Raw genomic sequence first — 15,552 nt, forward strand, 5'->3', positions numbered from 1 at the left:
AACGCCATTTATTGTTTGATTGTCTCATGAGGTTCCTTTTTTGATTTGGTTTCAAATTGATAGGGTCAAAAAAAAGGAATAATACCTCTTTTTATATGTGACAATTACGAGTAGGGTATATACAAAAAGGGAAGAAGGATTGAAATGATCAATCAACCACAACACCTTGACTAAATGAAATTCATCTTTCAAACTCCTTTTATACTCATGTCCACTCATTGATATCTCCATCAAAGGTTACCTGCGACGCATCTGATACCTCTATACTAATTTTCTAGAAAAACTGGAACCCTTTGTCATAAAAGTAAGCATTTCGCCAGATTCAACTCCCCCATTTTGCCTTTTCGACGTCCAATAACTCCCTTGTGTGGCTCATAATCCAATATTCCTTGATCAAATTGATCTTCATGAAGGACGAACGCCCATATCACTGCTTGTTTGATCATAACCACGAACAAACAGAAAGTGGATTTCCCTGCTTAACCCAACGCCAGTATAATAATACAATATATCATCAGATTCGTGATAAATCATTCTGCAATAGCGTGCTTGATCTCCTTAAAAAAAACTCCTGTCTGTGGAATGGTAATGAAATCTAATTATCGATAAATTTATTCATCCAAGACCAACACGGTAGATTTATCACCCCGCGAATGCTCTATGTTGTCCAATAGGTTGTTCGACATATGCAGGGCCTGAGCGATTTTGTGTATATCGACCAAAATAATCCATAGCTGCGACAAGTGCCTCATTGTCGATTTCTACATCTGATGGATTGTCGCAATCACCAATCGTAAGAGACTCATTCTCGGGCTGACTACTGACAGAGGTTCCTAGAGAAGGTCGTTGTGAGCTAGACGCAGCGGTTGAAGCAAATGAAGATGATGGGTGTGGTGATTGTGGATCTGGCGTGATCAAGATACTGTCCCATGACTCTTGATCTTCTGGATCCAAATCATGCCTTGAGTCACTACGGTCGTTGACATCGAGTTGCTCAACATTATCTATGACGTAATGGCCATCAAATTCTCTGTGACCCCTCTCTGGCTCTTGAAACTCAATGCTACGTTCTCGATCACCTAGGCCGTCATAATTGGTGTTTATCCTGAAAGTTCCTCCTTCCCCAAACTGCGGTAGCGTATTAGATTGGGTGGATTCTTGTCCGTTACTTTCAACATCGAGATAATTAGGCATTCTTTCAAATAACTCAAATCGTTGCCGTTCTCTGGGACTAGAAGCAATTGATTGATCGGCCTGCTCCATTTCACTGTGCGGCGTGTTGTTCTGCTGTTCTACACGGCTAGAGGGGGTGTACCGCCTGAATTGCACTTCATCAGCTAGAGATCTCTCTCTCGATATTCCAGGTCGCTCTACGTCAACAAGCAGTCGGTCTTCAGATGCAGGGCGAGTGGACCGGCCTATTATTTCTCTAAGACCCTGCAGTAGCCCTTCGGTTCTGGCGGGAGTGGACTCTCTATCAGCCTGCATGCGTTCTCTCGAGGCTCGAATTCGTTCCCTGATTCGCAACTGCTCTCTAAAATCGCTAATGCGTCGTGCTTCATGGCTATGGAATCGCTGTCGATATTCGACCGCGTCGCGATGACGCGAGTGGCGAAGTAGTTCTTGTCTGATGGTGGTATCAAGACCGCGTAGCCCTCCGCGCACGCGTCGCTGAATGCGCCAATCTCGCCGTCCCACTAGAGGCATCGAGAAACCTTGTGAGTACGTTTCACCGACACGTTCCGCTAATGCATTCTGCCAAGGTAATTAGCAAAGATCTCTACGGTCATACTTAGTCCACATACTGCGATGCTTGGGCACTTATTAAATTTTGGCTTACATTGCGGTTCGTATTACTGACATCAATTCGAGTGGGGGATACTGCTCTGGAGCGCTGTTCTGGAATTGGAGATGTTCGAGAGAGGATAGAGGCGAGAGGCAAGCCGTGAGCTCCAAGTATTGCAGTTCTCATCAATCGCTGATGACGTCTTACAGAATCTCGCGACTCTACATTTGAAGGGTTGGAAAAATCTCTGGATTCCGGAACAGCGGGCATTGGTGGTCCATCATCCTCGTCCTCCTCATCATCATCACAATCATCATCATTGGCATTCACAAAATCTGTGAAAGCACTCGGCCTGAATGTTATTATTGGAATTTCTGGTGATGATGAATCATTTCTCCTAGCATGTCCCATTGCATCACTAGTTGTTGTTGTGATTGAAGATCTAGTAGGAGCAGTGATGAAAACACGAGTTGGGTCAGAGCTGTAATAAAGACGATGCTGTTCAACATCATCTGTGGGCGCCCGTCTCCGTGCGCTATGCATACGCGAACGGTTGGTAGCACGAGAGGAAGGATTGCGCAGAGTATTTCGAAGAATAGGAGCATGACCTCGAATAGTAGATCGTGCGCGAGAAGTAGGGTCTTCTGTCGCGTTTGATGAGGAATCAGGCTCCGAAGGCTTGAAAAATATTCTATGGTTTTGAAATTAGTATGAATTTTGGCGCAATGCGACAGGCGAAATATGAAGGGGGGGAGGGGGGGGGTCGATGACTTACGGTAAACCCATGTTTTGAGTGATAGAGAGTGAATAGAAGGAATTAAAAATTTAATAGAAAAAGACTAAAGGTATCAATGACGGTGACTTTATCCTTCGGTGTCACAATTTTGATGGGATTTAAATTGACAATTGGCGATGTGTGTGATATGTGAAGGTTGCTCATTGAATAGAAGTGAGAGAGTGAAGAAGAAAAGAGAAGGAAGAATCTGGGGGAAGACTTGAGAGATCGATCGCGTTCCAAAAAAAAAAGCGCGCTAAATACCCAGTCAAGTACTAGGGAATTAAAATGGATCTACTTCTTAAGTTCTTACTACAAAGTACCCGATGACATCCATGATAATGGTACTTGCATACATTGGGTTACTGCGTAGTTGTTATCGATTATCGATAGCTACCTAGTACTAGGTAAAGACCAGACCAATTCCAAGGATTCCAAGCTTTTCACATTCAAAAGTTATCAATACTGGAGATCCGGTACTTGAAGCTCTCATTAGCTTGGTAGATCCATTGATATCACGATTGACTCACATCGTATATGATGCGACGACAGCAACAAAGTATGTATTCTAGAACAATAGAATGAAACGATGGCAATCATATTGACAATGTCTATTTTTACTTGAAAGAAATAGTCACCTACCTTCCTACCTAGCTTACATTATCACAAAGTCTTTTTTGAAACGCCCTTTTGAACCAATCATTTAATTCTCCATCTTCACTATGATTGAGCTTGGCTTAAATCGCATCAGTCGTCTTTTGAGGCATACTCCTCAACCTTGGAAAGCCATTCATGTTGCAGGTACCAATGGAAAAGGTTCGATATGTGCCTATTTGTCTGCCATGCTACATGCCAGTGGTGTTCGATGTGGCAGATTCACATCACCTCATTTAATTGATAGGTGGGATTGTATTACTATCGATGAACAACCAATTCGAGAATCGATTTTCCGCGAAGCTGAAGCTCTAGTGTTAAAGAGAAATCAAGCAGAGAATCTCCAAGCATCCGAATTCGAACTACTCACGGCCACGGCATTCGAAGTATTTTATAAAGAGAAAGTAGAGATGGGAGTCATCGAAGTTGGTTTGGGGGGACGATTAGATGCAACAAACACTATGGTGAATAAAGCGGTCACCATAATCTCCAAGATTGGTCTAGACCATCAATCATTCCTAGGAAACACAATCGAAGAAATAGCTCGAGAAAAAGCTGGAATCATGAGACCTGGTGTTCCATGTGTTTTGGATAGGAGCAATATATCTTCGGTGCGGGATGTCGTCTCAAATTATGCCAAAGAAATTAGAACAGATGTGGTTATCAGTTCTACTGAATCGGCATTTTTGGATGAAATCAAAGGACAAGATCTCGAACCACATCAATTGGAAAATCTAGCTTGCGCATATACAGCATTTCATCTCGCATATACTAAATTGGAATCTCCTCTGCATCGATTATTGCCAGCCATACAAAATATACATTGGCCCGGTAGGCTTCAAACTACTGATGTTAGAGCTGTGACAGGTCGAAAAGAACCTATACTACTCGATGGCGCACACAACGTTCAATCCGCAGAAGTTCTTGGTTCATATGTCAATGGAAAGCTTCGGGCAAAATCAAACAAAGTAACCTGGGTATTAGCTGCATCTCAAGGCAAAGAGCTCGATGGAATTATGAAAGAGATTTTAAGAGAAGGTGACTGTGTAGCAGCAGTTCAGTTTGGACCCGTGGATGGAATGCCATGGGTTCAAGCTATGGATACAGAAGATATATTACATGCAGCTTCTACAGCAGGTGTTTCTACCACTTGCCTTCATGATTCAGCAGCCGATATTTCTGGAGCACTAAGATGGGCAGCCACTGTTGCTCAAGGTGGTCCTATCGTTGTGGCAGGTAGTCTTTATTTAGTTTCAGATGTACTACGACTGCTCAGGGATGCCGAGATGGTAAAAAGTTCATTGCTAGATTAGACCAGCTAAGCTTTCAATATGAATGATTCATAATCCGCGGTTTGCGGACGGGGTTTCAGTCATTCTTTACCTTTTCACGTCACCAACTATCTACTTCCAAGCAACATCATTCGTACTAACAATAATCTCGTCAACCTCCATCCTTCTTTTAACAATCTCCTCCCCATTAACCAAATCATTCTCCACGACCCTCTTCTCCGCATTTCCTTCATTCTCTGCAATTCCCGCCTTTACATGTCTCGGAATTAACCTCTTCTTCGCAACCTCAAAATCCACATCCACAAACCAAAGCTGATCCATCAATTTCGCAGCGCTCTTCCACGGTTCCTTATTCAACGATAAATAATTGCCCTCAAAAACTAATATCCGAGTCGTGGGTTCAATTGGTATATCGTCGGCCTTAGGGTCCTTGAGCGCATGATCGAATGATGGAGCGTGGATTGTGATGGTAGATGGAGTAAGTGGTTCGCGAAGACGCTGAATAAGAGAGAAGAATGCGGGGCCGTCGAATGTAAATTCTGCACCTCGGCGTGCGTGTGCATGTGCTGGGTCGGGCATGGCTGATAGTTGGGCGCGGGTTAAATGGTAGCCGTCCATAGGGATGAACCCGGCGATTGGGGGAAGGGAAGTTTTGTTTGAGTGGGCGTCTTGGAGAGCATTGAGACGTTTAGTAATAGTCGCTGCGAGGGTGGTTTTGCCTAAGGACAATTTTAGTTAGAGATTGAGGAATAGGAATATGGGGGAAGAGGGTAACGCGGAGGTGCAAATACCTGAACCTGGAATCCCAGAAATTGCGATGAGATATCTACTATTAGGAGGTGTTTGTTGGAAACTTTCTAAACGGAATCATTAGCTCCTATATCATCCAATATTAACATAGAAGAGGAATTACATACCCCAAACCTTCTCCGTCAATCTCGTTACTTGATCTTCCATTTTAAGGGTGTTAGGTCTTTCAAACTCTCGGGATAATATAAAATCAACAATTCACACACACAAGTCAAACAACTCTCGAGATAAGATGACAAGTGAGTGAAATTTGAAGAACAACTAAAGTAGATTGAGCACCAAGGCTAGAAAATATGAGTAATTATGGAATGTCCATGGAATTACTACGGCTAGGTATGAAAATGTGGTGAAACAATTATTCTCATCTAATGTGATGTGATGTGACGACGATCGATGCTACTTCCACGAGTTGGACCCCTCATATGCCCCGCTTCCCTTTCTGGTTGCTGATGACAATCAAGACAAGTTGGAATTCTTATCGATAAGGAAATGTGATTTTTATTTTTACCTCTAGCCTTACCAACCTTCTGCCTCCTTCGTACTGTATTATTATCGAGTTCCCTTTCACACACAACGTGCTACTTCACTATTCGGAGTAGAACACAGTCAAGCTACACCTAAAAATTGACATCTCAGACAGTACAATACCCATTTCGCCTCATCCTTAATCCCTCGATCCCAAAATGTCAGACTCCACCGAAGAAAACCCCCTCTTCGCAATCGAGTACGACTCATCCGATGAATCTACCCCCGACACAACAGAAAAAGTCCCTCGAGATTTCCAATCCGAGGAGAATTTTCAAGCTGTAAAACGTGAATGGAAAGCTAGGAGCGAATCTGGCGAGGTATGGGTGCTCTTTCTTTCCCTTTCTATGTCTTGCATGCCATTCCCCTTCTATTCGCACAGTTCCCCTCTTACCTCTTTTTCTTGGTATACATACACCAAGTGCAAAACTGAAGATAGAAAAATAACTAATAATCCAAAAAGATCCATAAAACACTACCTCTTCTCCCTCTAAATCCACGCAGTAAACCACAAACTGCTCAATTCCTTTACGCGATTGAAGAATTGTATTTTTATAGAAGATTTGAAGAAGCGAGGAAGTTATCAGAGAGGATCTTGGAACAAGACGATTTAATGGAGGATTTTAGGGCGGTGGTGGAGAAATATGAGAGGAGGTGTGGGGAGAGGTTAAGGGCTGGGAGGGAGAAGGGGGAGGAAGAGAAGTGAGAGATGAATTGTCGAAATTGAGATGGCAGTTCTTGTTTGATATTTGGCGGAGTTTTGAAGTATTCTGATAGTTGGATTTGATGCTATACGGAAAGACTCTCGGTACTCCAAAGGGATTTTATGGGAATCACAGAGTGAGAATGAGTGGCTGACGAGGAAGCAAAAGAGCTTGTTCGTGCGCGCCTACTGAAAAACTAGGTCCAGCTGGAGGAAGATTCGCCCTTCTCATTTTTGCCGGTGTTAAGATGGGCTGAGAAGAGAATAAGCGAGCTTGTGTTGAGGCAGAGGGAGGGGTTCCTTCTGCTTTCACGCCTGCAATCACTCACTCGGTGGGGTACTCTCAACGGCACTCGTGTCATTTTGTGATGTTCCTGGGGTGGTTCCATGGTAGGAGGTAGTGAAATGTCGATGGGAGATTGGGAATGTTAAGGAATGCCGAGAGATGAATATAAGAGAATTGGGAGGCCTGACACGGGGTATAAAGAACCTGTAATCTTGGATAGTTCGACAAATCCCCATTTCAGGATTTCTGAAAGACAAAGTAAGAAGAGGAAGTCAATGAAGAAGGGGTGGGAATTCCCTCCTAAAATTTCCCAAGTTGTCTTCTCTTGTGCTCGGAGTTCCAAATTCTTGACCAAAACACGATTCACAAATTTAGAGAGAGTTCCTTCAAGACTGGAAATCTCTTTTATAGATGGAATTAACCAATAGTTTCATCATATCTGGCAACGATTATTTAGCGGGAAATGCCCACTCCAATCTCCCTTTTCCAATGTCCACTCCGAAATCGATCCCGCGCCTACAAGCACGTATCATGATCTCGATTTCCTTCAAGTTGACAATACGCGAGGAAGAAAGTGATCTATCTATGGATCTGTTGACGCTCTTAACGCATGCAAGTCTTGACACGATGGTGAAGCTTGCGATTCTTAAAGATGAAAAGATAACCTATCGAGAACTTGAAAACGAGGAGGGTGGATGGTTTAGATGAAAGCGTTGAGTATATAGGAGGGTCAAGAGTAGGGGTATACGATTCAGACACAGGTGATGATAGAAGAATCATAGTATATAATTTATTCTAGATCATACCCTAACACCAAAAAAGACATTCCGTTTGAGAAAACCAAACTCCTCTCTACTTCCTGTCAAAATCTCTTCTCCACATGCATCTCTCCTCCTAGACTCAAGCTCGCAGTCTCAACCTCAGAAAGAGGATGACGTTGATGGAAATAATTTCAATATCGCTCGATATCAACTTCGACTTTGAATTCGTTTGAGTACTACTCATTACATAGTACATAAGTAATCAACCATTGCTCCCATACGCTTCTTAGGCATGGTATGCACAAGGGTCGGTATCAATGTGTATGTGTATATGTGTATGTGTATATGTGTATGTGTATATGTGTATGTGTATATGTGTATGTGTGTGTGTATATCCATATATACATACCTAGTATTCCCGAACCCCCATATAAAATCGATATCTCTGGATCTTTGTGTAGGATTACATGTATATATGTGTGTACTCGTGTACTAGGTATATATCTCTAGGTAGATAAGTAGGTAGGTAGGTAGGTAGGTAGATATCAAATGAAGTTGAATCGAATCACATCACACCGCATCAAATCAAGCCGAATCACATCAAATTAACACTATATTAAATTCCCACCACCCTTCTTTCTCACTCTTGTCATCCAGCACTAAACTTAAATTTAAAACTGGAATCAAATAATCAACCCTACAAGGTACCTCTACCTAGTACCTACCTCTCTTTCCCCCCTCCCCCTCACCTCAAAGCCCCAAGATTACCTAGTCCCGGACTTTCAGTACCTAGATATTCACTACACTATATCTATTTACCTACCTCCCTTGTATGTGTATTTGTATTTGTATTTGTATTTGTATTTGTATTTGTATTTGTATTTGTATTTGTATTTGTATTTGTATTTGTATTTGTATTCACATCTCTCGATATCATGATCATACCTACCTACCTATCTACCTAGGTACCTAATACTCAATCGATCCATCGTTAACCTTTTTAAACTCGTACCTTATGAGGGATACTCACTCTCTATATTTTCTGTATTTCTCAAGTAGGTAAGGAAGTGATCAAGTGAGTGGACTAGTCGATGCAGAACTATGCACGAGGTAGTCCCAAAAATTCTCAGACGAGGAAGAAGAAGAAGGGAGAGAGAGGAGTCACACACTTGATCACGACATCTACCATGTGTCTGCTAGTTACTCAGTCACTCACTCATATGGAACAACTTAAAATAAAATAAAGTCTAATGGTTCTTTTGCTCTCCAAGTCCCTCACTGACTCGCTCATTCTATTTACATCCCTCCCTATTCAGCCTCATCTATAAACCCACCCACTCATCTATCCATCTATTTTTATCTCCTCTTTCAAAGAAGAAAAGAGGCACTGGAAAAAAGGAAAAAAGGAAAAAAAAAGGGGTATCTGTATCGTAACAATAACCCACATCAGCGTTGAGGATGAAAAACTTCTTTGAATGTCATAATTTTTTCAAAGACAACAAAAGACAATCGTCTTTGTGAAGCAAACCTCAGGCTAACCCAATCCCATTTATCCTTTTCTTAACGCCGCGCTTAAAATAGAATTCGCAACCGAGTACTTTCCTTCTAGAACTCCGAAAGTGGACTTTTTTGTATACCGGGACCTGTAATGAAAAATCCCCAAACTCCCAAGATGATGTAAAATTCGTAAATGGCGAAGTGAAGCGAAGAGAGAGTTGAAGTGGAGTGGAGAGGATAAAAAGAGTAAAGGAGAAATCGTTTGTGTCGTGATGTAATGAGATTCAAATAATATGAATCTCATCATGTACATCTCGGACCGAACCGGAATATCTTCATGCAAACCCCTCTCCAAAACTCCCTTCCAATTTCGAACTTTATGCAGTAACAGTGGTCGCTTGTTGCTGTCTCATTTTCTCCTCACTGAAAACCCTCCTGCTCATTGCCAAAACTGCTTCGAATCCCTCCTTTCCTTTACGTGCATTTTCCGAAAAAGCCGTGACTGTCGCATCCTCAACTGCATTCTTCACTTTTTGCCATCCACCACATAATGCAGTAATCTGTGCCGTTTGTACAAATTGGGTTGTGTTTGCCGATAAAGGTTGATAGACAACGGTTTCTTGCACATTGATGATATTGGAGAATGTAAGATTGGTAGAGGTCATTGTGACTTTTTTGGAAACAGGATCGACGTATGAGGTTTCGAAGACGTGGGATGTATCTTTACCGCCCATGAGAGATTGAAGCCATTTTGGAGCCGATTGTTGGCAAGTAATTAAACGTTCGGTTCGTAACTGTATTTGATTAGTATTTGTGTGTTGTGTATCGTGTGTGGAAAGATGGAATAGGGAGAAGATGAAGAATAGGAAGAAGGGAAAGAACATACAATTCCAGTTTCAGCATCAACATGTCGTGATAATGTATCGACGGCGATAACGTGAGTAGATTTATGATTCCATGGACAATACTTTCTCCAGTTTGCGGTTGAAACTTCTTCCCATGAGTAATCGAATTTGCAATCGCTAGAAAAGACCTTCATTTTGATCGTGTGCCTTTGGTCGTGTGCTTGCTTGCTTGTTGGAGATTTGGACCCTTCTTTTTTTTAATCTTAGAACGACTAAGAAGTTATCGTAGGGATGATATTTTTAATAAGGATCGATGAGTAATTGTCGATTGTGAATGGAGGAACGACTTGATTGATGATTGATGATTGATGATTGAATGAATTCTGATTGATTGTATTTATTTAATCAATCTATAGAATCGCGAAAAATAAATGTATGAATGATATGTATGATATGTATCATTCGTCGTAGTAATCAAGAAGGAGGAAGAGTCAAGTAGTTATAAAGATATTATACTCGTAGGAAATATCGAATTTGTTAGTCAGATAGGATTTTCAAGATAAAGGGTCGGATTGAATTCGGATTTTGTCTGGGCTTTTTTGCTTGTGAAAATCAAAATTTTCGCCATCGGTGTTTCGCTTAATTTCTATCCGATCATGTTGATTTGATGATTTGATGTCTCAAGGATCTCAAGGATTTCAAGGATCTCAAGGATCTCAAGGATGGGAGAAGATGAACCTTGATTGGACTTCTCTTCTCCATATTGTTGATCTTGAGAAGAAGAGAAGATCTACCACATTTCGTCCCTTTTGAACCTTGGTTATCGTTTCTCTGATTCCCGGACGAATGGGCTCTCTCCATTCCTAATACGAGATATGATAGAAAGTTGTAGAATTACCAGGCACGCCAGGTATTACTGATCGAGGGATTTATATGGTTTATCACGAATTTAGATTGGTGATTGAATGGATTGTCTACATCATTTGGATCATCAATATCATCATGATTCAAGGACTGTTCAAGGGCCTATCCTATACTGGCTGACTGGTAAGTTGTAACCAACAAATGATATTGGAATTGGAATTGAAGGGATCCGAGTTTACCTACCACGTCCTACCTATCCTAAATTCATGGGTCCGGGTAATCATGTAATGGCAAATATCATATTATTCATTGTACCGAATAAGCAGTCTCGAGACCAGTCAGTCCAGTCAATCCAGTCAATCCAGTCAATCCAATCCAGCAAGTACATCCATCGTACAATGTATATCTCTTTCCCTCGGGCCACGATATTAGCCTTGCACCTTGGACCTTGGACCTGAGACTTCAAGTGACTCTTTGGCCAACCAACTAAAGTAAACCAGAGAACAACTCGGGATATTATCCGAGGACTTTTGCATGTAGGTAAGCTCAAGGTAAAGTGATTCGATGTAGAGTAGATGGTTGATAATACAGTACCTACAGTACAGAGTAGAAGAAATCAACCATAAAAGACTTTACCCGATGAGAACTCTCGACTCTAGCTTGGCTATCATTCACACTCCAAACCCTGAAGCTTGTCATGTGTACTATACTATGTACAGACAGTAGTACCTAGTTGATGTGCGGGGCTCCCGTTACGCTTCCTCTTAGATGGTCTTTGTAACTTTGTTGGAGGTTAGTTTTGAGGGATTTGATGGACTACGAAGTACTTGGTCGTCTTGGAAGGTGTGGTGCGAGGGTATCTTACCATATGATCCATATACAATATCACAATATTTGCTTGGACTCTCCGGCACGTTTATAGGATTTCCCACGAAAGTAAGTGTCTGTTCGGGCGCGTCTCGAGATGTAAGATATAAATCAAGTAATAATATCAAGTAACGGTGAACGACATGACAATGTTCTGATTCTGATTAGGTATATTAACCAAAGCTAGGTAGGTATGTAGGTAGGTAGGTAGGTAAGCACGTGCTAACACTTCTCACATACCTAGTCACGTCCATCTAGTATACATCCCTAGTAGTTGCACGTAATATATAGACAGTTTACAAGCGCCGCAACAATAGGTAAATTGTATCTTATGGTCCTCTCCTCTCCCTCTCTCTCACACACACACATATTCTCTCTCCCTCCCTCTCACAAACATCCATCCCATGCTATGCTACATACAAGACTACATACACACAACCAATCAATATCTCATCTCCTCCACAATTCCTCATCCATCTGATTCCTATTCCTGTACCATACATAGCTCCCCTTCCCTTCCCTTTCCCTTCCCTTCCCTTCCCCGACTTTGCCAATTCATGTTTTGCATGCACTGCACAAACCAACCCAATCCACCCAATCCACCAATCAGTCCAGACTTCCATTTTGTGAATCCCCATTCAATGGCCCTTGATAGGTTAAAACGTGATACTCATCTCATATTTCCTCAAATCCTCTAACCTGTCCAGAAGATAGAACATAGACATATGTCAACATGTCCAATACCTACCTAGTAGATACAGTAGATACAGTAGATACATATAACAACAGACAAAGTCCTCTCCCAATAAAGTAAATATCACATAGGTACATTCAAAAAAATAAATAAAAATAAAAATAAAAATAAAAAACACAGTCTCAGACAACAGATCATAGAACTACCACCTACTTACTATATACCAAAACGCGTGAATTGCTGTACACCCCAAAAGACGAAACTATCTATCATTCCCCCTAAACGTAACCTACCTACCCTACCTTGTTTGTTTTTTGCACGGTACAGGAAGTAACCAGAGCCCCCGTGGCTGGAGAGAATGGATGGGGAGTGAGGAGATTATTGATTGAGTGATTGCTCAGCTTATAATTAACTACATAACATAACATAACATCTTCCTTTTGATCTTTTCTCTCTTCACTCTTTCCTATCCATCTCTCCTTTTTCTTACTTCAAAAGTATCATACATATCATATCACCTTTCTATTCTTATCATTACCTACTCAATTATAAAGTGAATTGTATTTCATCGAACCACTTCCTCATCCATCCATCTCAGATAAGATCTCCCTCTTTATCGCAAACCAACAATCGCGACAATCAACCTCGTCAATAATAACAACAACAACAACAACAACAACAACAACAACCTTCAATTTTCAATATCTTCAAACACAATACACAATTATGCCTGTTACCTTAAGAAAACGTCCCGCTCCAGCTGAGCCACCAGCTCCAGCTCCTGCTGCGAAAAAGAAGTCAGCTGTCGCAAAATCCGTCGCAAAAGTTAAAGAAACCGTCAAGAAAGCTGCTGAACCAAAGGCTACCAAAGCTACCAAAGCTGCTCCTGTATCAAAGACAAATGGATCTAAAGCAAAGACTGAAACTAAAGTCGAAGCTCCAGCTCCCTTGCCTCAAGTTAAAGCTTCTAAAGCTTCAGCTGCCACTCCAGCTCCAGCTCCAGCTCCAGCTGCATCAACAAAAGCTGTAGTTGGTGAAACCATCGATCTTAAAGGATTCGGTGGAGAGATTGAAACGAATGAAGGTGAAAAGACTACACTTGAGAAACTTGTTTCCGAGAGTAAGAATGGTGTTGTTATTTTTACTTATCCTAAAGCTTCTACTCCAGGATGTAAGTATCCTACTCCTTCAATGTGCATCCATCTATCCATCCATCTCAACCCCATTTCCCATCTGCTCAACTCAATCTTTATACAATCACTAATTTCCTCAAGGCACAACCCAAGTCTGCGCTTTCCGCGACTCTCATCCTACCCTCCTCTTAACCGGCTACACCGTCTATGGTCTTTCAAAAGATTCTCCCAAGTCCAACACCACCTTTAAAACCAATCAAAAACTTCCTTATACACTTCTTTGCGACACAAAGTCTTCACTCATCTCTGCAATTGGCTTGAAAAATGCAAAGGGTACCACTAGAGGTGTGTTTGTCATTGACAAATCTGGAAAGGTGTTGGCTGCACAGGCTGGAAGTCCTAAGGGTACACTTGAGGTTGTAGAAGGATTGATTGGTGTTGAGAAAGAAGAAGTTGAGAAGGAAGAAGCTGCAATCGAAGGAGAAAAAGAAACTGAAAAGGAAAATGAGAATGAAACTGCAGAAGATGCAAAAGAGGAAGTTTCGCCAACCTCAGAGGAAAAACAACCCGAGGAACCAATAATCCCAGAAACAAATGGTACCAACGGGATCAACTCATCTGCATCAAAGGAAGATGTAGCCAAAGCAGAAGTTGCAGCCGATGTAGCCGATACAGCTGAAAAACTTGACGGCAAAGATTCCGAAGTTAAAGCTGCTGAGACTTCAACAGCTTGAGTAGAGAGGTCTTTATTTGAGTTTGATTTTCAGGATGAATGCGTGGTTGATGAATTCATTCATCTGCATTGCTACTACTTGCATTAACTCCTGTTCATTCACTGCATGCCTGCATGTATGCATACATTTTCTTCTCATTTGATCTTCGGATTCTGATTTTGATTTTTGATGGGCATCAAAGGAAAGCGAGGTATGGCAATGAATGGATGGATTGCCAAAAAGCATGGAATCGTTTTGATTTGATTCAGTTGATCTATCTTATTTGCTTGTTGAATTGGATTTTAAGGATACTTATTCCAATACATATTCATAGCTCCTTCCACTTTCAATTCCTACATACTCTTTTCAAAAACTTAGCCAACGGAAGGAAAGAAGTAGGAAAGGGAAAGATACTCATGTTCCTCTTTTGATTCTATTCAATTCGATTCAAATTTTCTTATGGTATGTATGGGCAGGTGCTATGGAGTGAGTTTGGGGTTTTCCTCTCTTTCATTTTTGTTATGGGGAATGCGGGATAGGGTGCAAATAAGACAGACATTAAATACAATACAATATGATATGATATGGAGGATACTGGATATGAAAGATGGGTATGGTTTTATAAAATCGGATTGCATAGGATAGTATGGCTTCGGATATGATATGATATCTGAATTCTAGGTTCTATTCTATTCTATTTTATTCAATTTACTTTTATGGATAGGGTTTATGTGTGTGTGTGTGTGTGTATCTGATGGTGATTTGGTGATTTTGATATCTGAATAGATACTAGTAAGCGAATAATGGATGATGAATGAATGGTAAACATCTTGGCTGGATATGTTTCATCTATGTGTTTGTTCATTTATTTATGTATATATACATCATATTATACTATATTATACTCTACTATTTATACTAACGTAGTTTAACACCGAGTGGGCTATATCACCAAGTGGGCCATCATTTTTACATACAAAATTCGTTTGTATATAATCATACACTTTCTTTATTTATAAATAGAATTTTCTAAAAATTGAAATTAAAAAATTTAATTATATAAAGAATATAAGAATCTAATTATTTATTGAAAATTCAAATTGTTATAATAATTATTGTAAAATATTTCTTTTATAATGAAAATTGTAACTATTTCTACTTTTTTTAGAATATAAAAGAAATTTTTATATCAAAACTAGATTTATAAAGAGCTAAATTTTCATTATTATTTCATATTAATTTTCTTTCAAAAAATAATGATGGATTATTAAAATACAAATATTAAAAAAGCATTGATTTTGGTGTATTTTGAAGTGGCCTATTCGATAATATAGCTCATTCGGTGTT

The 15,552-nt window shown here is 40.6% G+C and overlaps 6 protein-coding genes across 6 annotated transcripts; 3 read left to right on the forward strand and 3 right to left on the reverse strand.

Moving 5' to 3' along the window:
• Nucleotides 1-642: 642 nt before the first annotated feature.
• Nucleotides 643-2,572, reverse strand: EAE97_007150 (uncharacterized protein; the record flags this gene model as incomplete). Its single annotated transcript, XM_038877664.1, has 3 exons — nucleotides 643-1,755; nucleotides 1,841-2,477; nucleotides 2,562-2,572. 3 exons carry the CDS (start codon nucleotides 2,570-2,572, stop codon nucleotides 643-645), a joined length of 1,761 nt encoding a protein of 586 aa, XP_038731854.1.
• A 711-nt stretch (nucleotides 2,573-3,283) lies between these two features.
• EAE97_007151 (uncharacterized protein) lies at nucleotides 3,284-4,528 on the forward strand (the record flags this gene model as incomplete). Its single annotated transcript, XM_038877665.1, has 1 exon — nucleotides 3,284-4,528. The coding sequence occupies one exon, from the start codon at nucleotides 3,284-3,286 to the stop codon at nucleotides 4,526-4,528; it is 1,245 nt and encodes a 414-aa protein (XP_038731855.1).
• Nucleotides 4,529-4,618: 90 nt separating this feature from the next.
• Nucleotides 4,619-5,464, reverse strand: EAE97_007152 (uncharacterized protein; the record flags this gene model as incomplete). The annotated part of the gene is made up of 3 exons (XM_038877666.1): nucleotides 4,619-5,226; nucleotides 5,299-5,364; nucleotides 5,425-5,464. The coding sequence occupies 3 exons, from the start codon at nucleotides 5,462-5,464 to the stop codon at nucleotides 4,619-4,621; spliced, it is 714 nt and encodes a 237-aa protein (XP_038731856.1).
• A 405-nt stretch (nucleotides 5,465-5,869) lies between these two features.
• On the forward strand, nucleotides 5,870-6,548 carry EAE97_007153 (uncharacterized protein; the record flags this gene model as incomplete). Its single annotated transcript, XM_038877667.1, has 2 exons — nucleotides 5,870-6,162; nucleotides 6,306-6,548. Exons 1-2 carry the CDS (start codon nucleotides 6,001-6,003, stop codon nucleotides 6,546-6,548), a joined length of 405 nt encoding a protein of 134 aa, XP_038731857.1. The 5' UTR covers nucleotides 5,870-6,000.
• Nucleotides 6,549-9,466: 2,918 nt separating this feature from the next.
• Nucleotides 9,467-10,128, reverse strand: EAE97_007154 (uncharacterized protein; the record flags this gene model as incomplete). Its single annotated transcript, XM_038877668.1, has 2 exons — nucleotides 9,467-9,883; nucleotides 9,976-10,128. 2 exons carry the CDS (start codon nucleotides 10,126-10,128, stop codon nucleotides 9,467-9,469), a joined length of 570 nt encoding a protein of 189 aa, XP_038731858.1.
• A 2,676-nt stretch (nucleotides 10,129-12,804) lies between these two features.
• On the forward strand, nucleotides 12,805-14,963 carry EAE97_007155 (uncharacterized protein). The gene is made up of 2 exons (XM_038877669.1): nucleotides 12,805-13,530; nucleotides 13,634-14,963. Exons 1-2 carry the CDS (start codon nucleotides 13,086-13,088, stop codon nucleotides 14,224-14,226), a joined length of 1,038 nt encoding a protein of 345 aa, XP_038731859.1. The 5' UTR covers nucleotides 12,805-13,085; the 3' UTR covers nucleotides 14,227-14,963.
• The last annotated feature ends 589 nt before the right edge of the window (nucleotides 14,964-15,552 follow it).

The sequence above is a fragment of the Botrytis byssoidea genome (genome assembly GCF_014898295.1).
Source record: "Botrytis byssoidea strain MUCL 94 chromosome Unknown BBYS_013, whole genome shotgun sequence".
In the NCBI taxonomy this organism is placed as follows: Eukaryota; Fungi; Ascomycota; class Leotiomycetes; order Helotiales; family Sclerotiniaceae; genus Botrytis; species Botrytis byssoidea.